The sequence below is a fragment of the Colletotrichum godetiae genome, assembly GCF_030913485.1.
Source record: "Colletotrichum godetiae strain CBS 193.32 chromosome Unknown BDP55scaffold_28, whole genome shotgun sequence".
NCBI classification, from domain to species: Eukaryota; Fungi; Ascomycota; class Sordariomycetes; order Glomerellales; family Glomerellaceae; genus Colletotrichum; species Colletotrichum godetiae.
This window is the reverse complement of record NW_026851276.1, coordinates 196,995-224,214: the sequence shown is the minus strand read 5'-3', so window position 1 is coordinate 224,214 and position 27,220 is coordinate 196,995. Positions and strand designations below refer to the sequence as shown.

The 27,220-nt window shown below is 53.4% G+C and overlaps 11 protein-coding genes across 11 annotated transcripts; 5 read left to right on the top strand and 6 right to left on the bottom strand.

Annotated features, from left to right (window-relative positions):
* Positions 1-147: 147 nt before the first annotated feature.
* Positions 148-1,828, bottom strand: BDP55DRAFT_194103 (uncharacterized protein). Its single transcript, XM_060565896.1, has one exon. It carries the CDS (start codon positions 1,326-1,328, stop codon positions 249-251), a length of 1,080 nt encoding a protein of 359 aa, XP_060427925.1. The 5' UTR covers positions 1,329-1,828; the 3' UTR covers positions 148-248.
* Positions 1,829-2,328: 500 nt separating this feature from the next.
* On the bottom strand, positions 2,329-3,357 carry BDP55DRAFT_633530 (aldose 1-epimerase; the record flags this gene model as incomplete). The annotated part of the gene is made up of 1 exon (XM_060572566.1): positions 2,329-3,357. One exon carries the CDS (start codon positions 3,355-3,357, stop codon positions 2,329-2,331), a length of 1,029 nt encoding a protein of 342 aa, XP_060427924.1.
* A 947-nt stretch (positions 3,358-4,304) lies between these two features.
* BDP55DRAFT_555370 (uncharacterized protein) lies at positions 4,305-5,664 on the bottom strand (the record flags this gene model as incomplete). Its single annotated transcript, XM_060569484.1, has 2 exons — positions 4,305-5,393; positions 5,473-5,664. 2 exons carry the CDS (start codon positions 5,662-5,664, stop codon positions 4,305-4,307), a joined length of 1,281 nt encoding a protein of 426 aa, XP_060427923.1.
* Positions 5,665-8,176: 2,512 nt separating this feature from the next.
* Positions 8,177-10,284, top strand: BDP55DRAFT_194087 (alpha,alpha-trehalose-phosphate synthase 1). The gene is made up of 4 exons (XM_060565895.1): positions 8,177-8,214; positions 8,305-8,738; positions 8,807-9,179; positions 9,243-10,284. Exons 2-4 carry the CDS (start codon positions 8,432-8,434, stop codon positions 10,153-10,155), a joined length of 1,593 nt encoding a protein of 530 aa, XP_060427922.1. The 5' UTR covers positions 8,177-8,214; positions 8,305-8,431; the 3' UTR covers positions 10,156-10,284.
* Positions 10,285-10,959: 675 nt separating this feature from the next.
* On the bottom strand, positions 10,960-13,645 carry BDP55DRAFT_633527 (VID27 cytoplasmic protein; the record flags this gene model as incomplete). Its single annotated transcript, XM_060572565.1, has 2 exons — positions 10,960-13,412; positions 13,627-13,645. The coding sequence occupies 2 exons, from the start codon at positions 13,643-13,645 to the stop codon at positions 10,960-10,962; spliced, it is 2,472 nt and encodes an 823-aa protein (XP_060427921.1).
* Positions 13,646-14,416: 771 nt separating this feature from the next.
* Positions 14,417-16,678, bottom strand: BDP55DRAFT_194034 (prenylcysteine oxidase). Its single transcript, XM_060565894.1, has 3 exons — positions 16,335-16,678; positions 15,713-16,233; positions 14,417-15,658 (listed from the first exon to the last, which is right to left on the bottom strand). Exons 1-3 carry the CDS (start codon positions 16,453-16,455, stop codon positions 14,636-14,638), a joined length of 1,665 nt encoding a protein of 554 aa, XP_060427920.1. The 5' UTR covers positions 16,456-16,678; the 3' UTR covers positions 14,417-14,635.
* A 501-nt stretch (positions 16,679-17,179) lies between these two features.
* BDP55DRAFT_668526 (T-complex protein 1) lies at positions 17,180-19,435 on the top strand. The gene is made up of 6 exons (XM_060575241.1): positions 17,180-17,470; positions 17,524-17,618; positions 17,668-17,689; positions 17,747-17,983; positions 18,037-19,036; positions 19,089-19,435. The coding sequence occupies exons 1-6, from the start codon at positions 17,429-17,431 to the stop codon at positions 19,325-19,327; spliced, it is 1,635 nt and encodes a 544-aa protein (XP_060427919.1). The 5' UTR covers positions 17,180-17,428; the 3' UTR covers positions 19,328-19,435.
* A 187-nt stretch (positions 19,436-19,622) lies between these two features.
* Positions 19,623-21,064, top strand: BDP55DRAFT_668523 (programmed cell death protein 2). The gene is made up of 2 exons (XM_060575240.1): positions 19,623-19,776; positions 19,855-21,064. The coding sequence occupies exons 1-2, from the start codon at positions 19,660-19,662 to the stop codon at positions 20,974-20,976; spliced, it is 1,239 nt and encodes a 412-aa protein (XP_060427918.1). The 5' UTR covers positions 19,623-19,659; the 3' UTR covers positions 20,977-21,064.
* On the bottom strand, positions 21,065-22,497 carry BDP55DRAFT_668520 (eukaryotic translation initiation factor 3 subunit K). Its single transcript, XM_060575239.1, has 2 exons — positions 22,129-22,497; positions 21,065-21,840 (listed from the first exon to the last, which is right to left on the bottom strand). The coding sequence occupies exons 1-2, from the start codon at positions 22,293-22,295 to the stop codon at positions 21,306-21,308; spliced, it is 702 nt and encodes a 233-aa protein (XP_060427917.1). The 5' UTR covers positions 22,296-22,497; the 3' UTR covers positions 21,065-21,305.
* A 361-nt stretch (positions 22,498-22,858) lies between these two features.
* On the top strand, positions 22,859-25,532 carry BDP55DRAFT_555243 (DNA ligase I; the record flags this gene model as incomplete). Its single annotated transcript, XM_060569471.1, has 2 exons — positions 22,859-23,887; positions 23,940-25,532. 2 exons carry the CDS (start codon positions 22,859-22,861, stop codon positions 25,530-25,532), a joined length of 2,622 nt encoding a protein of 873 aa, XP_060427916.1.
* Positions 25,533-25,873: 341 nt separating this feature from the next.
* Positions 25,874-26,782, top strand: BDP55DRAFT_716819 (uncharacterized protein). The gene is made up of 3 exons (XM_060578353.1): positions 25,874-26,122; positions 26,197-26,254; positions 26,308-26,782. The coding sequence occupies exons 1-3, from the start codon at positions 25,958-25,960 to the stop codon at positions 26,688-26,690; spliced, it is 606 nt and encodes a 201-aa protein (XP_060427915.1). The 5' UTR covers positions 25,874-25,957; the 3' UTR covers positions 26,691-26,782.
* The last annotated feature ends 438 nt before the right edge of the window (positions 26,783-27,220 follow it).

The following is a 27,220-nucleotide window of genomic DNA, read 5'->3' as shown; positions in this document are numbered from 1 at the left end:
TTGTACTGCGTGATGTGAAGAGGATAACCATGCTGGTCATCAATTGACAGACAACCCGCAATCCAGAAAAAGTCCATTCGTAAATAGACGCAACCATGTGGCTCATAAACGCCCCTATTTCCCTAACGCCATATGACACCTTCCGTGGCCATTTCCTCAGCCGGGCCATACCCAAGCCAAACCACAGGGCTCAATGATGCCATGTCCAATCGCAAAATTCACTGCTCGCACCCATCATGTGACCATCCTTAGACGTTGGTCACAACTGTGCTCGCTTCTGATTCCGTGAAGCGCACCTTTCGCACGCCTCCGCTGCCGCCAGCAGAAGGCTTGGAAGCAAGACCAGCACCGCTGCCTCGTCTCCGCTGGCTGCGTCGGGCCCTGGCCTCGCTCTCCTCCCGCTTCTTGTACTCGGCCAGCTGCAGCCGGCGCTTCTGCGTCCGCGCATAGGCCATTGCGGCAGTGGGCATGAATCCGACCCCGTTAATGCCCGTGCCGTCATCGTCGTCGTCTTCTGGGTCGTAAATCGTAATCTCTTCCTCCTTCCAGGTGAGTGCAGCCCTGACTGGGTCCACAATCGTCTTCATCTCCTGGTCTTCTTGTTGTTGCTGCGGTCCAGCGGCCGAGGCTGCTGCAGCGGCATTGGTCTTGTTGGTGCCCTTGCGACCCTTGAGCGGTGGTGTGCCGGCGCGTCTCCGTCCTCGAGATTTTGGATCTTGTAGTTTGTCGAGCGAAGGATATGGAAGCTGTTGTGAGCTCGTGGCGACTGTTGCGCCGGCAGTAGTGGCAGCGTCTTTTACTACAGGCTTCGATTTCGGGGTAGCTACCGGATCGCTCTTGACGTCGGGGTCCGGAATGACAACTGGTATGTCTGCGGTAGCTGAAGCGGTAGCGACAGCGGTGTTGTTGCCCTCAACGTCCGTCATCTCCAGCTCAGGAACCTTGAGTCTCTTACGGCTCGCAAATGGGTCGTCGTCAGAGTATCCGTATCCCCTGCCGTTCTTGTGCTCGTCGCGCGTCGGGTCGTATGCGGCGCCGTGTGCATATAGGCCCTGGGGGGCAGCAGCAGCGGCGGCGGCGGCTCGGTTCTGTTGCTGGGCTACCCCGCCCCCACCACTATTCCCACTCAGCGCCAGACCACGGAACTTGTGAACCACCTTGCTGTGAGGGCTTGCGCTGCCGTCCTCCACATCGCTGCCCTTGGGAGTGTGGTCAACAGGCAGCTGGAAGGAGAATTTGGAGGCTGTGTATATCGGTGACAGCGGCTGGTCGTCTTCGTCCCTCTTGCGCTTCGGGGTCGTCGTCGGGGTTGGGAAGGAGTCGGCCATGGTTTTGTGTGGTATAGGTACGGATAGCGCCGCACCTATGCGGTGAATGGTGGGCTGATTTAGGTAGGTTATCTGACTCGTTCGGGAAATCGTTGGCAAATAGGAATGAGTCGACGGTGCAATAAGGCGACAGAGCGTAATTATCGATTGGAAGTATGTTGTCGCCGTTAAGTGGAAGTTGTAAGTTTTACTTCGCGAGGAATCCGGGTATCGTGTCTCAGTGGTGGTCAAGAAGAGGATGTAGTTTGGGTGGTTGTTGAAGAAAAGGCTCTAACTTGGTCAAGTGATTGAATTACCTTAGTCTTGAAGGCAGGTCCGGCAGTTACCCTTTGGATCTGGGCTGGTCCTTCCTTTCCCTCAGTGCAAACTTGTACCAAACCTGGAAAGAGCCTGGCCCATCTACTTCGCTCTTGCCGTTACTTTACGTTGGCACGATAGGCTAAACACACCACGCTAAAATAAAGCTAGAGCCCCTCGGTGAGCTGCGTGTGCCGTAAGGAACCTCTCTCGTTTTCATCTCATCTTTTCATCACCTCCAGCTTCGTCAGAAGAATCAATCAAATCGGCTCGTTTCCAAGTTGCACGGACGCTGCTGGCTGACATATATCCCCAGACGCTCGAAGCTTGAAGCATCTCTCAAAATGTCTGAGGGATGCCTACTCTAGTCTCAAGGCTGGAATTGTGTTTTATTGGAAGAACACACAACACCTAACAGGCACACGTACATCGCGGCTGTCACACGAAAATAGACCGCTTTGGAGTTCAAGTCCGTGAGCTACAGTGCGGTGGTTTAATACTCTGAAATGGGGGCGTGTCCATCCTTGACGTCCAAGTAAACGGTCTGTCGAGACACGGGAGAGGTGAAGCTCTAATCACCGACTTGCAAAGCCAAAAGCCAAGTCACATAATATAGGTTCCAGTTACAAGAGAGCTCATTATCATTGTACTCATAGATATCACCCTCACAACTGATCTTCCAAAATATAACCTCAAGTCCCTCTTACTCGCTCCAAGCCTTATACACAATCCTCGTTCCATACGTCTCCCCCTTCTTCAACAACATCTGCCCCTTCCACTCATCCACATTAATCGCATTCACCCACCGACTCGGCTCAACGCAGAATCCGCTCCTCTTGCCCCTCGCCGCGGCGCCCTCCACGGCAGGAACATCAATCCCCTCCCCCGTGTAAAACTGGAACGCCGGCTCCGTGCTGAGCACCTCGAGGTTGACCCCGTTCTTGGGATGCTTGGCATGCACATGCAGCTTCAGAGGTGCCTTGCGCGTATCAATCGGCACCGCGCCCGCCTCCTTCTCCTCGACGACAACAAAGCAGTCGTCCACAGCGGGAGCCTCGACACCGAGCTCAAACGGCTTGCCGCCCTCAATGCCGGGGAAGGGAGCAGGCCCACCGGTAGGGATACCGTCCTCGCGGGGAAGGTACGCGTTCGTCGCCAGTGTCGCGACGGTGCCTGCGAACGTCTCGTCGCCTGTGAGGTTAAAGTACGAGTGATTCGTCATGTTGATAGCCGTCTCCTCAGCGCCGTCGACAAGCTGCGCCTCGTACTCCATGCCCAGCACCGAGACCTCCTTGCCATCCACCTTCTGCGTTCCGGCCGTGTAGATAACCTTCACCTGGACTTTACCAGGGAACCCTTCGTCGCCGTCCTCGCTAGTCAACGAAAACTCGACGCTCTCGCCGCCCTGCAGGCCCTCGACGCCCGGGATCTCACGGACACCGACGGGCTTGGGGCCCTCCCAGACCTTGGAGCTCCAGGGCTTGCTGCCACCGTGGAGGTTGTTGTTGCCGTCGTTGGCCGCGAGCTTGTACGTCTTCCCTCCGTTGAGGGACTTTATCTGCGCCGAGGCGAGGCGGTTCGCGACGCGGCCGACGGTGACGCCAAAGTAGGGTGAGTTGTGCTTCTCGTAGAGCTGCTGGGTCGGGAAGCCCTGGACAATGTTGACGCCCTTGACCTTGAAGGACTGCAGGATGGCGCCCAGGGGCAGGAACTCGAAGGTGGCGTCGGACATTGTGTGAAAGGTTGTGGCCTTTATTTTAGAAACGGGCTTTAGTGATGGGGATAATCGATCGAAGATTTGAATCACGGAATTCTCAGTCCAAGGTGAGTTACGACAGAAAACCTGAAATCACGCAGGCTGTAGGTATTTTGGACATGGGCAAAGCGACCCTTTATGGAGCGCGACAAGAGTCCCGTCACTGGTTGACATGGCGAAACATGCAATTCAGGCTATTATTGCTTGTATCTGCGCTTGTTGACCGATGTAGTGGGGTGTTTGGGCGAGGATGGAGGGGGGAAACGGTTGAAGAGAAATGACGGCGTCTGCGGGGGGGACGCACGCCCGCGGCGGGGTAAATTGGAGACACAAGAGACGTAGCTGGTGCGTGACATGGGGAGCATTCACCCTTTTCCCCTCTGTTTGGCCGGTGCTCTCACTCCTCAACACCGAACCAGGAGGTTCCTAGCCCCATTTCGAGCGGCCATGCTGTTGTCTAACTGGCGCGTCTAAAGAACACGAGCAGCTCTGCGCCTGGTCTTCACGTCTCCGGCTTTTTGGGGAAACGATGGATCCAAGTTGCCAAGTCCCGAGAGGACCAGAAGGGTGTCGGCGGATGGCGGATAGAGACAAAAGTCACTTGAGAGGCCCGCTTCAGCTGGGTAAAAGACTAAGACTGAGTTTAAGAATCTGCTTCCATCCGCGAGCTGTGAGTGGGTGAACAACTTGTCAATTGTCCCGAATCAGTGAGAAACCCACCCAGGTCCAAAAATTAGTGCATTACGATCGTGTACAGCCTTTTGGTGACCCCTTGTCCTCTTCGGGCGACACTCCGCGATGTAGCGCCACAAAAATAAAGAGTCCTCACTCTCCCATGGTGTGTATGATACAGCCTGCAACAAGTACAATGATTCGAACAATGACCCGCCGACTCATGATACAATGTCCCAGTATTCGTTACATCAGTCCGATTCTTCGTCGTCGTCGCCGAGGAACGCCAGGTCCGCTCTCGCCTTGCCACGTGCCCGCGACGGGATGTGTGACTCTTGATCCTCATCATCATCATCATCGTTGTCTTTGGCGTTCTCATCTTCAGAAGCATCATCCTTCACAGTCTTCTTGGGGGCTGTCTGTCCGCGCGCCTTACTTCGAGATGATCTGCCTTCTACGCCCCAGTTGGCGTTCATCTCCTGAACTGCTTCCAAGTCCGCTTCCAGTTCTCTTCGCTCCTTGATCTCTTTTGCCTTCGCTTCTGAAAAACGACCATCCATGCCAATGTCTTTGAGCATGTCTCTGAGGTGCCTCATCTTGGCCTTGGTATCGTCTCCGTATTGCTTCAACTCAAAGCCCCAGATCTTGCGAATACCGCATTTAACCAAGTGGGACTGTAGCTTTTTAATCTCTGCATCGTCGGGGTTCTCCGGGGCTGCCGGTGCCTTCTTCTGCTTGGTCGCCTTGGCCTTGGTCTTGCTGCCAGCTCCGGCTTCCTTCTTCCTGCGTTTGGGCTTGGGTGGCTCGTCTATCACGTCTGATAGCTCGCTAGTCGTGTCATCGGCTGGAACCTCGACTTTCTTGTCGTCGGAAGCTTCAGGCTGCTTCTCGGTCGACTCATCATCCTTCTTTGCCTCAACCTTCTCTTCTTGTGGTTTTCCCTCCTTATTCTCAGCCTTCTCGTCCTCGCTGTCAGGAGGGGAGCTCAACGCGTCTGAACCACTATCTTCAACCTTGCTCGCACGTCCGTTGGTGGGCTTAGACGCCTTCGGCTTGGCAGGGCTCGCTTCGTCAGATTCGGAGTCGATCACAGGAGTGTCCTCCTTCTTCTTCCGCGGCGCTGCCTTGTTTTTCGGTTTCGGCTTAGGTTTTGGCTTCTCCTCCTCAGAAGCGCTCGCATCGGACTCTTCTACTTTAGCAGATGCGCGCTTTCTGCGCTTCGCAGGTGGTGACTTTTCGGCAGCTTGACGCTTGCCAGCTTTCTTCGGCTTCGCATCTTTCTCGTCTTGCTCAGATTCGGCTTCATCATCGGGGTCCGCATTACCCTCCACGAGGTTGGTCTGGTGTGATGTCAGGAAGTCGGCCTTCACTAATACTGACGATGGCCGTGCCAGTGCCAGGGAGGGGTTGGGCAATTACAGCGAGCTCCTTGATCAACTTTTTGCTCTTATCCTTCCATTTCCCTGAAGAGAGCACCTCATCTTCGAGCCCGAGGTCGGATTCGACGCGCCTTCGAACGGAGTTCACGTTGAGGCTGTCGATATCTGTCTTAAAGACCTCGCGGACTTTTGCGAGAATCGTCGCCTCGATCTCCTTGTCCGAAGGAGCCATGCTTGCAAGATTCGCGAGTTTGAAGGAATTCAATGGTGCAATTGAGCGTTGGCGTTTATCGGTAATTGATTCACAGATACATTTGGCGCGAAACGAGGCAGAATGCAGAGAGCTTTGGTGCTCTGTCGCGCAGGAAGTCGCGTCGAGGAGCAGTGTCTGAGCGCAGACGGCGACGCGGGCAGGCGCAGATCAAGCGCAACCGGGGTAAGCTGCAACTGCCAACTGGGCTGACCGGAGTGGGGCGGCAGTCACCCGACGTCAATGTCGGCCCTGGTCCGAGCTTTCTACCCAGAAGGCAGGACGCAACGGCGCCGGAACTTGGAAGGAAGGAAAGATGGAAGCATCGTGCACACAGTCGAATAAGTCCTTCGTTGCTACAGTGAAAAGATGAGTCTCGGCGATGAGGCTGCTCCAGTTTCGAATCCTCTTGGTTACTCCATGCTGGTTAGAAAGAACGACGTGTTGACGAAATGCCCGGGCTCGCTCAATTCGATTTGCGACGGTGAGTGCGCTTGTGTAAACAGCGAGGAGGAGTTGTCTCGAAAGCAGCTTCATCAATTAGAGCCCGATGAGGCTGCATAAAACTATCTCATGCACTCGAGATATCTTGGATTCGGATCCGAAATGGTATGAGGCTAGCTCAAGTCGGGCCGGGGACTATTACAGCCAGTTATCCTCGCAACCTTGGATTTGCGAGGGGTAGGACATCTTGGTCCGAAAATTATGGGGCCGTCGATGTCAGTCTTTGGTAGCCAAACGGGGAGCCTGGTCACCCTTGTGGGTTGGATGATTGGGCTGGATCGTTCCCTGAACATCTAGCGTATGTAATTGGTTATACGATGGTCGAAACGTCCAGCAGTCGGGGCTGGAGCTCCTTTTTGACTGTTGGGACAGACAGTGAGCTTGCTAGCAGCAATGCTGGTTCGTGTGAGCCTGTGAGGTAGTTCACCCATGGCCTAATTGCTTACAGGTCACATCCGATCCTGGGATGGTGACGGCACATTTACGTTGTGGGATCGATCACCGTTTACTCACCTGTAAATGCGAGGCTCCACTAGCTTCAAGATTCTCGGGATTTGGCATTAGAGCATCAATTCATTAGCGGAGAGATGCAAGGTACTCTTCTCTCCAAAGAGTAAAGAGTCAGCTGAAGAGCTATGGCTGAAGGGGGAAAGAGGGCTCTTAGGTATGAGAGCGGGCATTGGCGCTCGGAAGCCACCCGAAGCCTGGAGGCTCGATTTGCAGGAAGAACCAGGTGCCATTGAGATGGGTGGAAGAAGGGAAATTTTCAAGAGACATCGTGAACATTCTCTCCTCTACCGCCGATGAAGTACCCACATCTCGGCGCCGGAATCCCCACCCTCTGGCGGATGATGCCCAGGTCTCCCATGTACATCTACTTGGCATCTCATGCTCTGGAAGTCTTCTTGCCTAGTCCTACAGGACGAATGGAAGGTTGGAAACGCGGCGGACAGAGCTTCGGCTTGACGGGCCTGTTGAAAATATATCGCTCACGGTACCTCTCGGTCAGATTGTCTATTTATCCGGGCAAGGCAAGCAGTAGTCGATGTGAGGAATGCCGAAAGGACGGGCTGCAGAGGTTGGAGGGGGTCAGAGAGAAGAGTGACAGGGCCGAGAATTCCTCGCAATGACATGACATGGATATGTACCTTCAATTACGTCGATGGCACCGCAGTACGTATCCGTACCAGCAGCGCCCAAGGTCCAACATGATCTTGTCTTCCAAGTACCTTATGCCCCAAATGTTGCCTCATCTCAGTCTAAAAAATGTCTAGTGAGCCACGGTTCTTCCGCTACGTTTGGTGCTCTGTTCTTATCTTAAGGTGTTGCCATTCGAACAACACCAAACAATCAGACTAAGAAGAGCGTCACGTCCGTCAAGGTACTTTGCCCCATTGCCTTACCCAACCTGCCCCACAAACCAAGTACCTCTACTTCTGGGGAAACGCAAGCTCTAGTGTGCCAGTGTCGCATCAGGTTGAGCTTTCTCCGTTGTGCAGCTGCTGCCCGTCAAGTTTGGATTGCACAGAGCCGGATTGGCCTTTTCCTGCTTCTTCTCAACACCCTCTCGTTTCTTCCTCGCTCAGTCAACAAACGCAACCTGGGAAACCAACCACCGGCTAGCCGCCGTCTTCCGTCTCTTTCCATCTCACCCTACCACTTCACGCACCAAGGCTCTCTCCTCCCTCCATTCACCCAGACGAAGCTTGTCCTACATTGCACTGCTTGCTTTCGTGCATACTTTTCTACGTAGCTTGCGTCCAACAGCCCGGCTTCTTCCAATACCACTGCATACCTTCTGTCCCGTCTACATATCTTATACATACACTAGTCGCCCTCGCCCTCATTCGAAGCTTTCTATGTAAAGCACGATTCACTCCCACCTCTCTCGGCAACCCAAGAAGCTTACGACTTTGGCGACGAAGCTCTATCCAGCACCAACTTGCCCATTTGGTTCTCCCTCAGAAAACTACACAAGCAACAGCCCACCCCTGCGTGCCCTTTACGTCGCTGTTACTTGAGCTTTAGGTACTTGATCTTCCTGGCATTTACCCCTCCATCATCCCCCGCAAGCTCATCCTAGCCAGTCTCAGCTAACACCTTACCCTCCCGCCACAGTATACCCCAGCATACCTAGCTACTGCTTTTCCCCAATTACCTGCCACCCATCGAACGAACCCTCCACGAAATATTTCGCACCACCATCCTCTACAGAACACCTCCAGCACCACGCAAATCGCTCAAGATGCCTTCGCTCGCCCCCGACGAAGACACCGCGCCCGGCCGCCTACTTCTGCTCTCCAACCGACTGCCCATCACCATTAAGCGTTCTGACGATGGCAGCTACTCCTTCTCCATGTCCTCTGGCGGTCTCGTCACCGGCCTCAGTGGTCTGTCAAAAACCACGAGCTTTCAATGGTACGGCTGGCCAGGCCTCGAAGTCCCCGAGAACGAAATCGCCGGCATGAAGCAGCGCCTGAAGGACGAATACGATGCTCACCCTGTCTTCATTGACGACGAGCTCGCTGACAAGCACTACAATGGCTTCTCTAGTATGGACGAACCTCCCTTGCCTCTATGTCTTCGACCAGCTCGACTAACAACCAAACTTTTCCCGCAGACTCTATTCTCTGGCCGCTTTTCCACTACCACCCCGGTGAAATCACATTCGACGAGAGCGCATGGGCCGCTTACCGCGAAGTCAATCGTCTGTTTGCCAAGGCTGTCGTCCAGGACGTTCAGGATGGCGATCTAATCTGGGTTCACGACTACCATTTGATGTTACTGCCTGAGATGCTTCGCGAGGAAATCGGCGACTCCAAGAAGAACGTCAAGATTGGCTTCTTCCTGCACACGCCTTTCCCTTCTTCCGAAATCTACCGTATCCTTCCTGTCCGCGAAGCCCTCCTGACGGGTGTCCTCGACTGCGATCTTATCGGCTTCCACACCTATGACTATGCTCGTCACTTCTTGAGCAGTTGCTCTCGCATTCTGTAAGTCAGAGTCAAAAGGCGAAGGCTCGTTTCTCCTCTAAATCATACTGACGTCACATGCAGTGGAACTCCTACGACCCCGAATGGTGTTGATTACAATGGCAAATTCGTCACCGTTGGCGCATTCCCTATCGGTATTGACCCTGAGAAGTTCGTCGAGGGCCTCAAGAAGCCCAAGGTTCAGGAGCGCATTGATGCTCTCACGCGCAAGTTTAACGGAGTCAAACTCATTGTCGGTGTCGACCGCCTCGACTACATCAAGGGTGTCCCTCAGAAGCTCCATGCATTGGAGGTCTTTTTGACGGAACACCCCGAGTGGATCGGCAAAATCGTGCTGGTTCAGGTCGCCGTGCCTTCAAGGCAGGACGTCGAGGAGTACCAAAATCTGCGCGCCGTGGTAAACGAGCTTGTCGGTCGTATCAACGGAAAGTTCGGGACCATCGAATTTATGCCCATTCACTTCCTTCACCAGAGTGTCTCCTTCGACGAGCTCACAGCACTATACGCCGTATCCGATGTCTGCCTCGTTTCCTCCACGCGCGATGGCATGAACCTGGTCTCGTACGAGTATATCGCTACTCAGCGCGAGCGTCACGGTGTCATGATCCTGTCCGAGTTCACCGGTGCCGCCCAGTCCCTCAATGGTTCTCTCATCGTCAATCCGTGGAACACTGAGGAGTTGGCAAACGCCATCCACGATGCCGTGACCATGTCTCCCGAGCAGCGTGAGACCAACTACAAGAAGCTCGAGCGCTACGTCTTCAAGTACACGTCGTCTTGGTGGGGACAGTCCTTCGTTGCCGAGATGACTCGTCTTTCCCACGAGGCAACGCAGTCCAAGACTTTGAAGAACATTGGCGGCAATGTAGTTGGTCAGGTCACCAAGGCGATTCAGGGCGCAGTCGACAGCGTCACCGGGAACAAGGACAGCGCAGAAGATGCAAAGGAGACGAATGCGGAGAAGCAAGAAGCATAACGGCCACTTGTAAATCCAAAAACTTGCATGCCCAGTTATCCACTTCTTTACTGGACGAGAGCCGTCGGAGACGACGGCTGATTAACGAAAGCATGATTGAAAGAGAGAAAAGAAGAAAACGTTGCTCTCCTCGGGCAAAAGATTAGCGGGGGGTGAAGCATACATGATCGGAAACAATGGCATCGAGCCGAGCGGAGTTTTTGGGGGAGCTTTTTACCATATGCTTTTGTTTTAATTTCTGATGCTGGCAAGAGGGATATGGCAGGGTCGCATGAGAGAAAGTGTGTCGTACATGACGTCTATCCAATGCATTTGTCTCAATTTAGTTTATTTTTCCAGGGGGGCATCACCGTATTAGACTATCTACCTACTCCACGAGAGTTATGGAACATCACAAGTGACTCGTCCACGATAGATCAAGCGCATACTAGGAGCATTTCAGAGTTAATGTGAATTGAAAAAGAAAGGCCAATCTTGCATTTGCTAAAACTAGAAAGGGGGGTGGAACAAACTATCATAGCTTGCTCACCTTCGGAAGCTCTCAAAAGGTATCTAGAAAAGTACCCACTCACCTTGGCGGGATGTCAAGAGAGAGGAGGGTGACGAAGCGAAAAGCAGACTCTTGAGAGTATTTGGCGGTACATAGCAAAAGGAAACGTAGAAGGGTAAACGTATTGTGCTGTCAGTCCCCCTCCGTCTCACGTCCATCTTCACTCAACCCGGAAAACGCCACCGTAGGAGTCAAAATAATCCAACATGAACGCATCACACGTAACACACAAAAGGAAAACCCCCTCGCCTGACTCAATACGGCGACGCGACAATGTCCTCCTTGCCCAGCTTGTATCGACCGCTCTTGGGCGTCGTGATCCGTCCGGAGTCTCTGCGGCCCATGCTGAGCTGTGCAAAGTTGCCGGCGATGCTCTCACGGGTAGGGCGTTTGAGACCCTGCTTGCCGACCATGTTGACCTCGTTTGGCAAGGCGACAATGACGTTCTTGTCCGTTCCAAACTTGAAGTCGTCGGCCTTGACCTCCTCGGCATAGCGCTTGATGCGGTAAGCGGCCTTGGCTCCGCGGAGAACCTTCTTCAGGCTCCACTCGACAATGTACGGGCCGGTAGCGGTGATGATGCTTGTCTCCTCCGCGCCCTCGCCAGCGTTGAAGCGCGCCGGTGTGAATGAGACAGGCTTGCCGGTCTCGTGGGCAAATTGAGCAACATGCTCGGGCGTCAGGGCCAGACGGCGGGGTTGAGGCTTGTCGGAGGCAGCGAACGACTTCTCGAAACCAAGCTTTCCCTCGTTCTTGCCGGACTTCTGCATCGCGTCAATGAGCAGGATGTATGTCCGACAGGTGGCTAGGACCCAGCGGCCATCAGCGGATGTGTCCAGACCAAGGATGGCTTCACCGAGAGCGGGAATGTGAGTCTTGGCGTTGATTCCGAGGCGATCGAAGAGGCGAACATCACCCTTGTTGGAAGCGACGGCGATGTATCCCTTCTCCGTAGTAGAGATAGCCGAGAAGTCATTCTTGGAAACGTACTGCTTCAGTTGAGAATCGACTAGCTTAGTGCCGGACAAACGGGGGTCGACACGATAGAGGGCATTCTTTGAGATACCAAGGAACGTCGGCTCGTGGGTCATCTGAGCGAACTTGTTCTCGGGTGCAAAGTTGAGAACGGGAATATCCTCGTGAACGTTCCACTCATCGACAACCTTGCCGTACTCAAGATCCATGCGGTAAAGCTTGTTGGGATCCGACTCATTTTGGAGAATCATGTTGCGATCCTCGTTATGAAGCATGACCTTTTTGGGGCTGAACAGTGTGCCCTTGGGAGTCTCGACCTTGGAAATGTTGGTGGAGAACTCAAGGTTGTTGTTCGGCGTGTGCTTGAAGACGCCAATCTTGGATCCACGAACAACGAAGGAACGGTCATGCTTGTAGCCAACGGCAAGCTGGGAGTTGACGTTGCCATCCTCTTCCTTAGTCTCAACATCGTCATCCTCTTCGTCGCTGTCGTAATGCTCGCTACGCTGCGCATCGTCCTCTGCATCTTCGTACTCTTCATCCTCTTCCTCCTCCTCCTGCTCTTCAGGGGTATCTTCCATAACCAAGTCATTAAAGGCGGACGTGATGTACTCCTGTTCTCTGTCCGTCTTCTTCTCCCACTTGACCTCGTTCAGCTGCTCCCACAAAGCGCGGAGAAGAGCTTCTTGGAAGCGTTCCAAGGTCGGCTGGTCTTTGAAACGAAGTAGCCAGGAGTATGCCGATCCATCAGCTGCGAAATGGTTGAAGATGAAAGACAAGAACTCGAAGTTGAAGACGGGGTTGATGTCGGCGATAATTGGGATGCCTAAGAAGGCTCGGTCCTCGCCTTCAATTTGCAGCCAGTACTCCCATTTTCCAACCTCGGTGACGGTTGCGGTGACAGCGGCAGCTTGCTGGATGAAAGAGCCGGAGGGGTGGTCGTAAAAGTGAAGCTCACAGCTCTCGGCAGCGTAAGTATCGAGAGCCTCTGGAGCCTCGGCTGACTTAGGGGGACCGGTCGGCTTGGATTTCTTCTCCGGTGTGACAGGCATCTTGGCAGGCGTCTTCGTAGGGGTCTGGACAAGTGATTGCCCTTCCTTCTTTGTAGGTGTACCGATGGGGTCTTGCGGCACAAACAGGCTATCGGCAGACTCGATCGATCTGACGAGAGTAGGACTGTGGATGGGACTCGCGGGAGGAATAGGCTGCTCGTCTTCGAATTCGAACTGCTTGAGATCGACTTCGGATGCAGTTGTGTGCGGCTTACGGTACTTGCGCTCGTATTGGCACTCCTTGGCGACACGCTCGAATTGCGAAACTTGACCGGGAGACACAACGTTGTCGCAAACGAACTCGTAGACGTCACCGGTATCACCACTCAGGTCTCTCCAGGCCAAAATCTTCTCCTTTCCTTCCCGGATCTCGATGCGGAAGTGAAGAGCCTCGTCGAGCAAGAAGGTCTTCTCGTCTCTTTCGGCGGCAGCAAGCGCGTCGATCTCGGCGTCCTCTCCTTCCTCCTCAGCTAGAAGCTCGGCCTCGCCTTCCTCGTAAACTCTCTGTACCACGAGCTGGTATTGGAAATCCTGCGCCGTTCGTCGGATGCGGGCGGCGGCGTCCTTGAAGATGAGTTCGGAGTAGCCCTTCGGCGAGAGAGGGCGAACAAGGTAGAGTTGTCCTTGGGGGAGCTCGATGAGAGATTCTTGGTTGCTAGATCCAAAGATGAGTTTGCCAACTACAATAGAGAAAGAACGGGTTGTTAGTATTTGAGACCGGTTTCGAGATATCGCAAACGGGCGCGATAGTCAGAAATCGAAAAGGCGTTGATCGCGGAATGGTGACGACGAATGAAGCCTAGCGAATGATTCACATGCGCCTCGCCGTCGTTGGCGGGAGAAGGCAAAGCGGCGAACGCTCCGAGTGACGGGTGAGTAGCGGGGTAAACTTACCGTTTCTGAGGACAAACATCTTGAAGTTTGGGGCTTGTTTGGAAGCTGGGTTGATCGTGGGCAGAGAGCTGTGGCGACGTGGTTTTGTATCTTTGCGAAGCAAGCCCGGCCGCTGGATTGATCAAAGGACAAAGAGACGGAAAGTCCCAGACCTTGGCCACGAAACGAAAGTGATCAGGCACTAGGTAAGAAAATGCGTCATAAGAGGCAGCTTTTGAGTTGGGGTTCAGATGATGGAGGGGTGAAATGGTCTGTGGCTGTGCACGTCCCTTTTCTCTCCCATTTTTATTTGCCACGGCAACACACAAGGCCCCTGAGCCTCCGAGGAAGGGTGAGCCACGGGACCGGGGTATCACGTGGGGCACCGGCACCGGCCGGTCCAGACCCACCCGGACCCTTCTGCCCTTCCAGGTTCCCGTCTTTCCATGGCCTCTCCGTAATGTCGCCACCGCTAGTCGTGAGTAATAAGCTGTTGGAGGCCTCAGCTTTACTTTTAACAACGACAACCTGCCTCATGTCTTTTCAACACCTTTCCATCTGTAAACAAAATCGAAGCAGCCAACGAACGTAAGGTAGGCACGTCTGACATGTCACTGGTTTACACGTATGCAGATACTGGCATCCGGAGGAAGAGATGTGATGGGAACCGTTTGATCAAATTCCACCTATTCCTTTTCGCTGCAGTAAACATTAGGTCCGAAATCTGTAGCCTTATTGGATATCATCACAAACGGGATTTTTTGTTTCTTTTCTTCCAGGGTTGAGCATAATTTCAAAAGAGATGAGGCTTTGGTCATTTTTAAAATCCAAGCCATTTACGAGACAGGTATTTCAGCATGTCAAATTTTCGAGACAAACTTGACGAAAAATTCCTGACACGAGCTATCATTCTGCACGGTTTTTACAATGACTGTGTCCTGCGCATACATCCAATCGTGAACAGAATGCAGTGCTGGTAGATACAAGTAGAACGGATGAAAGGTAACACAAGTCCTCAAATTCAGAGTGATTACAATTCCTCAGCCACGGGCGCCTCCTCAACTCGCCCCAGCGCCTCTTGCGCGTCATCGACATCGATCTTCTCGAGCGTCTCCTTGGCCTCTGAGAAATCATCTGCAATTAACTTTGCAATATTCATCCCCATCAACGCACTGGTCTCCATACACGAGATGAAGCTTTCGATGCCAGAAAGATAGTAAAGTCCGTCCCTGAGGATGGGGTCCTGGAAGGTAACTCGCGGGTACTCAATGGGGTACGAGTTGAACACGTGCGGGTGGTACCAAGAGATGGGTTCAACAGTGCGCTGGCCGCTTTCTCCATTCTTGTCTCCCGCAATGATGGAAGCCGGCACTTCGACGCCAAGCAGTTTTGACAGGAACTCTGCGGTGACCATCTTGGGAGAGAAGATCTTGTAGAGGAACTCGTCCTTGAGAGTGTCGGGATTCGTGACGGTTCTAAGGGTGCTGACGGAGTAGAAGCCAGCCTTGCCAGCACCTTCAGATCCGGCTTTTGCCTCATCGTCGGGGCCAAGAGTGGTCAGGACCGAGTCGGGGGCCTTGGAACCAGGTTCCAGACCGAAAAACTCCGGCGAGAGGTGAAACGGCGAGGCGAACAGGGTGACGTGAAGCTTAGTGTAAGGAACTTCGTCAATCTTGTGCTGGAAAAGATCCTCTGAGACGCTAATATCTCCATACTGCCACGGTGTCGCAATGACGACGTTGTCGAAAGCAATCGGGTACTGGTCCGCCTCTGTCTCGGCTTCGGCGTGGGCGTCTTTGGTCGAAAGGAGATACTTGGAGCTGGAAGGGCTAGACTTCACTGCAATGGATGTCACTGAAGTGTTGCGGCGCAAGGTTGCATTGCTCCTTTGAAGCATTGTCTGGAAGACCTGCCAGTTGCCCCCAATGACTTGCCGGGCACCTTCAGGTGCAAGAGAGACCATGGTCTCAAGGCCATGGATGTACTTCAGGTTAGATGCGTAGTTAACTCTGGTGGCTGCCTGGATGATATCGTGGGAGAACAGCTCACTGATCTATCACAAGACAATTAGTGTATGAAACGTCATAGAGAATCATGCCCTGCTTACATCGTTGTTGGCGAGAAACTCCTCCCCTGTAACGGAAGTTGCCTTCAAAAGATCCAGCTCGAAGACTCTTTGCGTGAGTGATCGGAAAGGAAAGTGAGGTTTCTCATAGAGCTGCAAAAAGGTCGCAACGGTCGACTGCACGAGCTTCTGCGCCTTGTAAGGAGCCGTGCCGTATTTCCAGAAGAGCTTGGCCAAGTTCCACCAGTTCCAGGAGCTGTCGTCTTGGGAGAAGACAAACTTCTCCCCGTCCCAAATGCCCAGGAAGCCATCACTGCCAGACTCAGGCTCCTTCAGGGGAAGACCAAAGTTGATGCTGGCATTGTAGATGATGTGATTGGCCTCGATGAAGATGGAGGCGCCCAACTCGACGGGCTCGAGCGGGTTGCCGTAAGCGTCTACAGTTAACGTTCGGCCTCCTACACGATCGGTTTTCTCAAATACTGTGATGTTTACAGGAAGACCTTCGGCCTCGGCGAACTTTTGGAGGTAGTAGGCCGCTGAGGAACCGCCAGCACCAGCTCCTAGATATCGTGTGTCAGTATAGGGTTAAGTGGCGACGCGGCTGATGTTATGAACCAAGCATCGGATCTTCAAAGGCTTATACGAAGTAGCGTTTACGTACCAATGATGGCCACCTGCTTTATATGGCTTTCGACGACAACCTGCTCAAGTTCAGTCGCAGGAATGGATTGTGTCAAGCTGAGCGCGGACAGCACAGCTGAGAGCTTGGACCCCCACATCATGCCGCGTAGGTTGAGGGTTACAAATACGGAATCACAGAACTAGATGAAGACGATGAAAGGGAGAGATGGAAATGACTAGACAAAAGGAGCTGGGTGAGACAGAAGTACGGTTAAGTACGCTTGGAAGATGAACAGGATGAAAGGAGAGCATGAAATAGATTCGTCATATGTGAGGTGTCTCCGGCATGTCTCCGGGAGCTCCCCAAATGAATTAAACTCAGGGTGAGTAAACAAACCGCCGCTTTACGTTGGTTGCTGTCGTATTTAGTGTGGTTGAAGCTGGCCTTCTGCATACGCTAAGGTGCCAGAAAGCGATGTGGTAGCAAATGAACTGGCCGTACATAATTCTTTTACCTGATTTTCCGCATCACGTTCATCAGAGAAAATGTTGTCTGAGTACATTTCGAAAATCTTGACACCTATCAAGGGGTTTGGTCTTCACGACTACCTATGAGTGCTAAGGAAGGAAGGAATGTCACTGGCATAAGCTCCGGGTAAAGCAGCGGTGTATTCTTGGGGTGAAGGTTTCATTGCAGTGGTCCTCTAGGGGACCCCCAAGTCCCCACGTCCCGAGCTCCCGCTCTCAGCTTGCAGTCGCCCCATCGAGAGGCGCTAACGACGCACGGATCATGGTACAGTTGCTGACAGATGCAATGAACGATCGCATTCCATCGAGTACATAGTGCGATATGCTTCTATACATATATTCACGTAGAGATAATTAGTCAAGAATGGAGCACAGCAGCACCAAGTGCCAGGCACCCACCACAAAGCTGGGAATTAGCGAGCCAGCACCTTCTACCAGTGCCTGACCGCCTGCCACCTCGAGGCAGAAAAAAAGTCACCAGCAGAGTCCCGCATCTGAAGTTCCCGGGGCCAGGTCAATCTCGAGAACACTCCACGTCAGGTCGCTAATCCAATAACCTTACCGACCGATACCCCCTCACGAACCCCTCGACGACCTCAAGCCAACATGTCTGCGGCGCAACTGCTCAACCCCAAGGCCGAATCGAGGGTGCGCAACCCTTCCCCTGTCGATATTGTTTGTAATGCTAACGGCTAGTGCAGCGGCGGGGTGAAGCCCTGAAGGTCAACATCAGTGCTGGTGAAGGCCTCCAGGATGTCCTCAAGTCCAACCTCGGCCCTCTGGGCACCATCAAGATGTTAGTTCGTCGCTGTTCATGTCTTCAAGATAGATGCTAATATTGATAGGCTTGTCGATGGCTCCGGTCAAGTGCGAACTATTACCCCTCTTCCCCTGAATCCCCACCGCTAATGCGCCGCCGAATAGATCAAGTTGACAAAAGACGGAAACGTTCTCCTCCGCGAGATGCAAATACAGAACCCTACTGCCGTCATGATCGCCCGAGCTGCGACTGCACAAGATGATATCTGCGGAGACGGTACGACATCAGCTGTCCTCTTGATCGGAGAGCTCCTGAAGCAGGCGGATCGTTATATCTCGGAGGGACTGCACCCTAGAATTATTACGGATGGTTTCGAGATCGCCAAGAACGAGGCGTTGAAGGTGGGAACCTTATGTGCACGGATACTTGAACGATTATGCTGACGGGTGAATAGTTCCTCGACGGCTTCAAGCTCGAGAAGGAGGTCGACCGCGAGCTGCTTCTTTCCGTGGCCCGCACGTCGCTTTCCACCAAGCTCAACTCCAACCTTGCGGCCAAGCTCACCCCCGATATTGTCGATGCTGTCCTCGCTATCTACCAGGCCCCTGCCAAGCCCGATTTGCACATGGTTGAAATCATGAAGATGCAGCACCGGACCGCCTCCGACACCCAGTTGATCAAGGGTCTTGCCCTCGACCACGGCGCCCGCCACCCCGACATGCCCAAGCGCCTTGAGAACGCCTACATCTTGACGATGAACGTCAGCTTGGAGTACGAGAAGTCTGAGATCAACTCTGGATTCTTCTACTCCAGCGCAGAGCAGAGAGACAAGTTGGTGGAGAGCGAGCGCCGTTTCGTCGACGCTAAGCTCAAGAAGATTGTCGAGCTGAAGAAGGAAGTTTGCGGAAACGACCCCACCAAGAACTTTGTCATCATCAACCAGAAGGGTATTGACCCTCTGTCTCTCGACGTCCTGGCGAAGAACGGTATTCTCGCCCTGCGTCGTGCCAAGAGAAGAAACATGGAGAGATTGCAGCTCATCTGCGGCGGTATTGCACAGAACAGTGTTGACGACCTGTCACCCGAGTCCCTGGGATGGGCTGGTCTCGTCTACGAGCAGACTCTTGGCGAGGAGAAGTACACCTTTATTGAGGAGGTTAAGGAGCCCAAGTCCGTCACCCTTCTGATCAAGGGCCCCAACGCACACACCATCACTCAAGTCACGGACGCTGTCCGTGACGGTCTGCGCAGTGTCTACAATATGATTGTTGACAAGAGTGTTGTCCCCGGTGCCGGCGCTTTCCAGGTTGCCTGCGCGGCACACCTCAAGAGCGATGCCTTCTCCAAGACGGTGAAAGGTAAAGCCAAGTGGGGTGTCGAGGCTTTCGCCGATGCTCTTCTCATTATTCCCAAGACTCTCGCTGCCAATGCAGGTCTTGACATCCAGGATGCTCGTAAGTCTAAATCACTCTCGGTGTATCGTAATGGTTTACTAACGTATAACAGTCGCTGCTATGCAGGATGAGCACGCTGATGGCAACATCGTGGGCTTGGACCTGGCAACGGGTGAGCCTATGGACGCAGAGCTCGAGGGTATCTTCGACTCCTTCAGAGTACTCAGAAACTGCATCGCCTCGAGCTCAAGCATTGCATCCAACCTGCTCCTGTGCGACGAATTGCTGAAGGCAAGACAGATGGGCAGAGCGGGAGGTCCTGGCCCTGGTATGGACGGTCCTGAGGAGTAAAGAGTTTGATGGATTCCAATGTAAAAAGTGTTGGCACGGTAGACAAAAGGCGTTGATCTTAGACCTGTCAAAGCTGAGAACTGGAATGATATCCAAACTTGAAGACAAGATATTGCATTCGATTTCGTGAAGTATATTAACTTGACGTATTTAGGGCAGTTCAGGGGCAGCAGCATGACCTTCCCTCGTTTTGCTACCCCTCGCTGGAGGAGGGCGGGCAAGGTGCGATAAGATAAGCCCCGCATCGAAATATTTCGAGCGCCAAAAAATCTTGACCCCACGTACCCAGCCCAACCCGTCAGTCTCGCATTTTCATACCAATATACAAAACCATGGCAGATTACGACAGTGATTCCTCCGAGCAGGAGTTCACCGAGACCAATGTGCTCCTCGGTTACGCCAGCAAAGATGCCGACGATGACACCATCAGTCGTCTCGGCGGTCAACCAGTGAGTCCCCTTGTTGCGCATCGAGGAACATGGACGACGGGCCCTGCAGATTGACTGACACGCGGATTCTACTCCCAGGACTGGTTGAACCCCGAACAACCAGCCTCGGCAGCCCTCGCGCGCTGTAAAGTGTGCAACGAAATCATGGTCCAGCTCCTCCAACTCAACGGCGAGCTCCCCGAAAAGTTCCCCGGCCACGAGCGTCGCCTGTATGTCTTCGCCTGCCGTAAAGCGAGCTGCAGGCGCAAGCAGGGCAGCATCCGCGCCGTCAGAGGTGTTAAGGTTTCCAAGGAGGCCCAGGCCGCAGCAGCAAAGAAGGCAGAAGTGAAGCCTCTGAAGAAAGTGGAGGAGAAGGAAGAGCCCAAGAAGGATATTAGCTCGGGACTCGGAAACGCGCTCTTTGGCGGCGGGTCCGGTGCGGCAAACCCATTTGGAGGCAACGCGAACCCTTTCAGCACGGGAGTCTCTTCGAGTAGCAGCCCCTTTGGCACCGCCGCCCCCTCGAACCCGTTCTCGAAGCCAGCCGAGCCTGTAGAGAAGAAGGAGGAGGCAGCAGATGACCCGGCCGCGTCCCTTCCCAAGACTTTCGCCGAGACCCTGAACCTTAATAACCCGCAAACAACCTCCGGTCCGCCCCCGCCGCCGGAGCCGTGGCCCGCGGCCGACGCCCTGCCCAAGCCGTACCCGATTTCCTACCTTGCGGACGCGGAGTTCGAGACGCTCGACCCAGAACCCATGCCCGTGCCGCAGAACGCGCGGATGGAGGTGGATACTGAAGGCGGTAGCGGAGGCGGAGGCGACTTGAAGGACGTCTTTGAGTCATCCATGGACGCAGCGTTTCAAAAGTTTGCGGACCGCATGGAGCAGAACCCGGAACAGTGTATCCGCTACGAGTTCAACGGTGCGCCGCTGTTGTATTCCAAGGCCGACGCCGTGGGCGCGAAGCTGGGCGCTGCTGCTGCTGGGGGAATGACGCGGTGTGGAAACTGTGGTGCTAAGCGGGTGTTTGAGGTGCAGATGACGCCGCATGCCATTACGGAGCTGGAGGCAGAGGAGCTTTCGCTTGAGGGTATGGATTGGGGTACCATTATTGTTGGTGTCTGCGAGTCGGATTGTCAGACCAGGGGTGTCGAGGTTGGCGAGGCTGGGTATCTTGAGGAATGGTGTGGTGTTCAGTGGGAGGAGCTTTCGAAGCGATGAGATGATGTCTTACACGATGATGATCAAAAAGGGGCGGGTAGGGACAAAGGTTTTGCAGCACATAAGATAATGAGAAAGAAGCGTTTTTACACGACATTTCAAATATTGTGGCATGTCTCATATTCAGGGATATACTCTATGGCCCCCGATTCCAAAGTCAAAAGTGAACGCCGGTAATTTTTGCCGCCATGCTCTCTTCCAGCCCTAACTCCATATACGGAGCTTTTAGCAGCCAAGGGTCGTGGTATCAACCCTTGCGTCCCCTCTGTCTGTTCATCCTCACACCGAAGCCCTGCGATTGTCTTTTTCCTATTTCAAAAAGCCTTCTTTTACGCAGTCTCCTCCCATGATCTCCGAAGAATTCTCGAGAACATGTCGACGTTGACGTCCTCCCTGATCTCAGACTTCTTGGCCTCATTCTCAGCGTTCTTGGGGATGGTGACGACGCCGTTGTCGCCAACGGTCCAACCAGCGACCTCGGTGACGAACTTTGCGGTAGCGTCGCCGTCGAGGCCGAGCCACGACTCGAGCTGGGACAGACTGACCTCGCGGAAGGCCTGGGCGACCGAGTTGGCAATGTTGCTGCGGATGAGGTCCTCAAAGCCCGAGATGTCGGCGATCAGGTCGGCGCAGAGGTCGTCGCCGTCAATGGTGTTCCAGAAGCGGGCGTACTGGGAGCCCTCGAGCTGGCTGTTGAGGGTGCGCAGCTTGGCGACGGCCTCGTGGAGCTCGCCCTGGGCGATGACGGAGGGGTTGATGAGGTGCAGGGCGAGGGTGAACTGCGGCGAGGGAAACTGGGTCATGGCCTTGACGAGGATGTTGGTGACGACCTCATCCTTGAGACGGTCGGGGTTGAGCTGGTACCTGGGAGAGAAAAAGAAGACGATTGGTCAGCTGTCTGGTTCCATGATGATGCAAGCTTCGTATCCAAGTTTGTCTCAATATTGATATCCGGTATCGTTCAGTTAACACCATGTGCTGACTTCAGTTGCGACTGAGGGGTTCATGACGGAACAACCAGTGCATGTCAGGTAATAGGAAACGTTTACACGATCATCATATAAACCGGCGCAAGCCCAAGCAAGGGGGTCTACTAGCACCAACGTATATAGGGGACGCGTGGCGGCTAGGTATTTCGAGGTTGCGACTCACAGCTTCAGGAGTGTCCGGTTCGCATTGCAGTCGCAGTACTTCTGCTCGCACTGCTCCTGCAGGTAGGACTCGAGGTTGACGACAGCCTCGGGGTTGTACCGCTCGAGGCCATTGATGATGTTGACAATGTAGTCGGGCCGCTCGGGCGGATCTTCGCCGTTCAACATGATTGCTGGTTTTATGTGCGGCGTGGGGGGGTGTGAGAGGGTGGTTTTCGAGGTTCGGCGGGTTAGGAGAGGTATCGTAGAGGGGAAGGAAGAAATCGGTGCCGCTGGTGGGGCTTGGGCCGCCCTGGCGAAAGATTTCCAAAAGTTCGAGTGTGTTGTTGTGTGGACGTCGCTTGGGTCGTCGAATGAGGTTTAGCGCCGGAGGAAGGGTAAAGGTGTAGCCGCTCCTGCACCTTGACGGTCCAGGGGTCACCTTACCTAAGGACTTCTGCTGACTAAGGGTAAGATCTCCAGGGGTAAGGTGGCTGGCAAGGTGCACGTCCCCTCTTATTTAGATCACAGGCAGCGGCGTCATTGACTGAGACGGTTACAGGGGTGAGCAAAGCTACCGCAGCGGACAACTCGGTGATGAACTAACAACATGGCGAAGAGAATGAAGCAAAATTCGACTGGGCAGTTCTGATGCTAGCACGAAGCTTCATTTGCATCTGTTCCACTAGAATAATCACCCAATGTTTTCAATTCGTTTAACTCGATAAGCTTCTGCATTGGAAACCACCGTCATGCCCAGCCCAAATAAGAAGAGGAAATTGAACGATCAATCATCAACCTCCGTGCCCTCCAGGGGTTTGGAATACTTCTTTTCTAAGCAGAAGCAGAACGGCACATCGTCACCAAAACCCACGACGGAACCAACTCCGGAAGCTATCCCAAATGGCACGGGATTCAGCGATCTACAGCCGGAGTTGACGGATGAGGAGCTTGCCAGGAAACTGCAAGCGGAATGGGATGCTGAAGTGCAGAACTCAAGAGCAGAATCTACGCCCTGTCCTGAACCAGCAAAGGAATCGAGTCCAAGGTTGAATGAGACCAATGGAGGCGAAGCTACCGAGACAAAGTCTGGACCGAATGGGTCGCTGATATCCTCGGTTTTGCCAACTGTCACGCCGAAGACGAACACGCTTTCACTGTCCTCTGTGGCAAATGCCGAAGACACAGTTTCAGCAACCATACCACTGGATCAAAGTCCACTGACATTCGACCCTTCAGAATATGTCCCCCAGCTAAAGGCGTCATGGGCGGCAGAGGGAGGACACGCTTCCTACGCATTCCTCACCCGATGCTTCATCTTGGTGTCTGCTACACAAAGCCGCATCAAAATCGTGGATACTCTGGTCAATTGTATAAGAGTATTGATAGAAGCTGACCCGGAGAGCCTATTGCCCGCAGTCTGGCTTGCGACTAATTCCATCTCGCCCCCGTACATCTCCTTGGAGCTCGGTTTGGGAGGGTCAGCGATTTCCAAGGCGTTGAAGCAAGTGTGTGGACTAGACGGTCGGTCTCTGAAGACGCTTTACGACAAGCATGGTGATGCCGGGGACGTTGCATTTGAGGCAAAGAAGAAACAAAGCTTTACTCTGCGGAAACCGAAACCTTTGATCATCAAGGCTGTATACCAGTCTCTAGTCAAGATTGCCAATAGTCAAGGCCAAGGAAGCGGCGAAGCAAAGCAGAGAATTGTCGATCGACTGTTGCAAGATGCCCGCGGTGGTGAGGAGAGCAGGTTCATGGTCCGAACGCTATGTCAACATGTAAGTTCTGCTTCCCCCATGGCGTCTCCTACTTTGTACCTAATATTAGTAGCTGCGTATTGGTGCTGTCAAGACCACCATGTTGATTGCTCTTTCAAGAGCTTTCCTCCTTTCTCGCCCCTCGGGGGCCGAGTTCCCACTACGATCAGTCAAAGACCTTCAAAAATTAAAGAAGGAAGAGCTCGCTGAAGTATGGAGCAGGCCAGAGGAAATACTAAAGGCCTGCTTTGCGCGACGTCCCAACTATAACGACCTTGTACCCGTCTTGTTAGAGATTGGCGTCTGCGATGAGCTATTAGTTCGCTGTGATTTGACGCTACACATACCACTCCGACCCATGTTGGGAAGCATCACGAGAGACCTTTCGGAGATGCTCACGAAACTCCAGGGCAGAGACTTTGCCTGCGAATTCAAGTACGACGGCCAACGAGCGCAGATTCACTGCGATGAAAAGGGCAAAATCTCCATCTTCTCGAGACACCTCGAACTGATGACGGATAAGTACCCCGACTTGGTCGCATTGATGCCCAAAGTTCGGGGCGAAGGCGTCAATAGCTTCATCATGGAAGGCGAAGTGGTAGCCGTGGATAGCGAGACGGGAGATCTGAAAAATTTCCAGACACTGAGCAATCGAGCGCGAAAGGATGTCGCTATCGGCAGCGTGCAAGTCAACGTTTGCATGTTCGCCTTTGACCTCATGTTTCTCAACGGACAACCCCTGTTGAACCGGCCTTTTCGAGAAAGGAGAGAGCTCTTGCGGTCCATGTTTATCGAAGTTCCTCGTCAATTCACCTGGGTGAAGAGCCTAGACGCCACGTCACAGGACTCTGATGCTGTACTGGAATTTTTCAAGGCGGCAACCGATATCAAGTGCGAAGGCATCATGGTCAAAATCCTAGACAACTTGACCGATGTTCCCTACCAAGGTGACGGCGCAGTGGAAGCTGATGGCGAGGTTGCCGAAGAACCCAGAACGCCCTCAAAGTCGAAATCACGAAGCAAAGGCACCAAGGACGAAGAGGGCGCTCCGAAGAAGAAGGGCAGACGCAAGCCTCTCCTCGCCACATACGAGCCCGATAAACGTTTAGACTCGTGGTTAAAGGTTAAGAAGGACTACAACGCAAGCTTCGAGACATTAGACATGATTCCGGTAGCCGCCTGGCACGGATCAGGCCGCAAATCCAAGTGGTGGTCTCCGATCCTCATGGCCGTCCGCAATGAGGATAGCGGCGCCCTCGAGGTCGTGTGCAAGTGCATGTCTGGTTTCACCGACGCCTTCTACAAGTCGAACAGGGAACACTACGGCGACGGCGAGCTGGCCGAGAGGCAGAACACGCGCACGCAGAAGCCGGCGTTTGTCGAATACTCTGGCCCCGAGCCCGACGTGTGGTTCGAGCCTCAGGAGGTATGGGAGATGGCGTTTGCGGACATCACGCTGAGTCCAACGTACACCGCCGCCATTGGGCTCGTCAGCGACGAGCGTGGTTTGAGTCTACGGTTCCCTCGATTTTTGAAGAAGCGCGAGGATAAGAGCATGGACGAGGCGAGTACGAATGAGTTTCTTGCTGGGTTGTGGAGGAAGCAGGAGGCGAAGGCGCCGACGAAGGAAGGGCAGGGCAATGTTGTGGAGGAATTTGAGGAGTAGGATCAGACCAACACTCAAGAGATTGGCTAGCGAGCTCGCGACTATGTTACGGCAGAGTTGAGGTTATCAACTTGCCTTGTTGATCATGGGATTGGCGGGAAATCATATGATGGAGGGGTCCTCGGAGCCGATGTATTCTCCTGGTGACGTTCGGAGATAAACCCGGTGACTTGCTTCATAGGCTCTTCGCTCTTCTGGCTGCTTGGCGTCGTCAAATGACCCAGAGGATCCGGGGCTCGAAGAGCACCTTCCACATAGTTGTTGGCGTCGATGAGAAGCCTAGAAAAAGATAGACACAACACGAACGTTGTTTCTCAAGATACACAACAACTCTTGGCCATACTGGTGCACTTGAATCCCGTAACGCGTCGGGGCGGAACATCTGATCGACTTTCCGAGTCCATCCCACATGGGCCGGCAAGATAATGTCCTCCTATGAGAAGTTTACGCAGCCCGAGGCGTACCCGTTGAAGAGGACTGCTCATTGTCCGAATAACGACCTTCCAGTCCTTATATATCGTGGCGTTCTCCAACCGCTCAACGAGGACAGTGCCTCGGAAAGACTTCAGCGTCACGGCTGGGAGAAGAAGGTAAGCCTACACCGACTTACTAAGCCTCCGTATCTAAAGCCGACTGCATTGCTGAAGTATCCTCTTACTCACAGGGAACCTGGGGCACCATCAGTCTGAAGCACTTTCACCCAAACACACACGAGTGTTACGGTAAGTTTTACCTATGCTGGTTACAACTTCAACCCGACTGACTTAAAAGCAAGGCGTATTTCAAGGCAGCTCTGAACTAGTATTCGGTGAGGGGATTTCGGATGAATCCGGCAGCGGAGTTCGATGCGTAGTGCGAGCAGGCGACGTCGTCGTCGTCCCAGCAGGCGTGGGGCATGCGTCTGTCTCAAAGGCTGAAGGAGCAGTGGACCCTATTGAGGGGGAGGCCGATTATCGCTATGTTGGAGTGTATCCCACAGGCTCGCCTGCTTACAAGTACGAAATCGGCAAGAAGACATTGGCAGAAAAGAGCGGGCTGATAGAAGAGGTTTCCGCCGTTCCCGTACCGCCCAATGATCCTTTATACGGGCTTGATGGGCCGTTGGTGAGAATCTGGAACAACTCCAGAGGGGTACTTCTTAAAGATATGGGGCCATAGATAATGAGTTTAAGAGCTTGAAGCCTTCTACGTTGACTTGATACTAATCAGGTCATGTCTATTGGTGAGACACTTGGGGGGAGGAACTCATGATGATAGATTATTGTCATTATTTAAGATTGACGTGAAAGAGTACTCCAAATTATTCCTATACACGATCACTTGGTCAGGAACACTACCCCAAAAACCCGAGGATTAGATAATGTTCATTGATATCAGTGACCTGTGCCACAGAGCCTGGCGCGGTGCATTTCTGCATCGCGTTGCTCACGACTAGAATTTCACAGCAGTACCTGCATATCTTCGGCATCTTCTGTGTGCCTTCAGGAGAATCCTTTATCTGGGACCATGCTCTTATTCTTGTTCGAACAACGAAATTCAGTCTCAGTAGGTCATGAACCGCCCTACCAGGGTTAGTTCCTGTCCTTAAGGAGCATCACGTTCCCAGCTGTTATAGCATAACGCCCGTGGACCTTTTAACTTCGTCCTTGCAAGCGCAAGTTCCCTGTCATCCTGCGGGGCACCTCTCG

Coding starts and splice junctions, on each gene's coding strand:
- BDP55DRAFT_194087 (XM_060565895.1), top strand. CDS start 8,432: ATGCCTTCGCTCGCCCCCGACGAAGACACCGCGCCCGGCCGCCTACTT. Junction 8,739..8,806: donor GCACTACAATGGCTTCTCTA/GTATGGACGAAC, acceptor CTTTTCCCGCAG/ACTCTATTCTCTGGCCGCTT. Junction 9,180..9,242: donor AGCAGTTGCTCTCGCATTCT/GTAAGTCAGAGT, acceptor CGTCACATGCAG/TGGAACTCCTACGACCCCGA.
- BDP55DRAFT_668520 (XM_060575239.1), bottom strand. CDS start 22,295: ATGTTGAACGGCGAAGATCCGCCCGAGCGGCCCGACTACATTGTCAAC. Junction 21,841..22,128: donor AACCGGACACTCCTGAAGCT/GTGAGTCGCAAC, acceptor TTTCTCTCCCAG/GTACCAGCTCAACCCCGACC.
- BDP55DRAFT_194034 (XM_060565894.1), bottom strand. CDS start 16,455: ATGATGTGGGGGTCCAAGCTCTCAGCTGTGCTGTCCGCGCTCAGCTTG. Junction 16,234..16,334: donor AAAGCAGGTGGCCATCATTG/GTACGTAAACGC, acceptor CACGATATCTAG/GAGCTGGTGCTGGCGGTTCC. Junction 15,659..15,712: donor AGTTTCTCGCCAACAACGAT/GTAAGCAGGGCA, acceptor GTCTTGTGATAG/ATCAGTGAGCTGTTCTCCCA.
- BDP55DRAFT_716819 (XM_060578353.1), top strand. CDS start 25,958: ATGTCCTCCTATGAGAAGTTTACGCAGCCCGAGGCGTACCCGTTGAAG. Junction 26,123..26,196: donor GTCACGGCTGGGAGAAGAAG/GTAAGCCTACAC, acceptor TCTTACTCACAG/GGAACCTGGGGCACCATCAG. Junction 26,255..26,307: donor AAACACACACGAGTGTTACG/GTAAGTTTTACC, acceptor CTTAAAAGCAAG/GCGTATTTCAAGGCAGCTCT.
- BDP55DRAFT_194103 (XM_060565896.1), bottom strand. CDS start 1,328: ATGGCCGACTCCTTCCCAACCCCGACGACGACCCCGAAGCGCAAGAGG.
- BDP55DRAFT_668526 (XM_060575241.1), top strand. CDS start 17,429: ATGTCTGCGGCGCAACTGCTCAACCCCAAGGCCGAATCGAGG. Junction 17,984..18,036: donor CCAAGAACGAGGCGTTGAAG/GTGGGAACCTTA, acceptor ACGGGTGAATAG/TTCCTCGACGGCTTCAAGCT. Junction 19,037..19,088: donor TCTTGACATCCAGGATGCTC/GTAAGTCTAAAT, acceptor AACGTATAACAG/TCGCTGCTATGCAGGATGAG.
- BDP55DRAFT_668523 (XM_060575240.1), top strand. CDS start 19,660: ATGGCAGATTACGACAGTGATTCCTCCGAGCAGGAGTTCACCGAGACC. Junction 19,777..19,854: donor GTCGTCTCGGCGGTCAACCA/GTGAGTCCCCTT, acceptor TTCTACTCCCAG/GACTGGTTGAACCCCGAACA.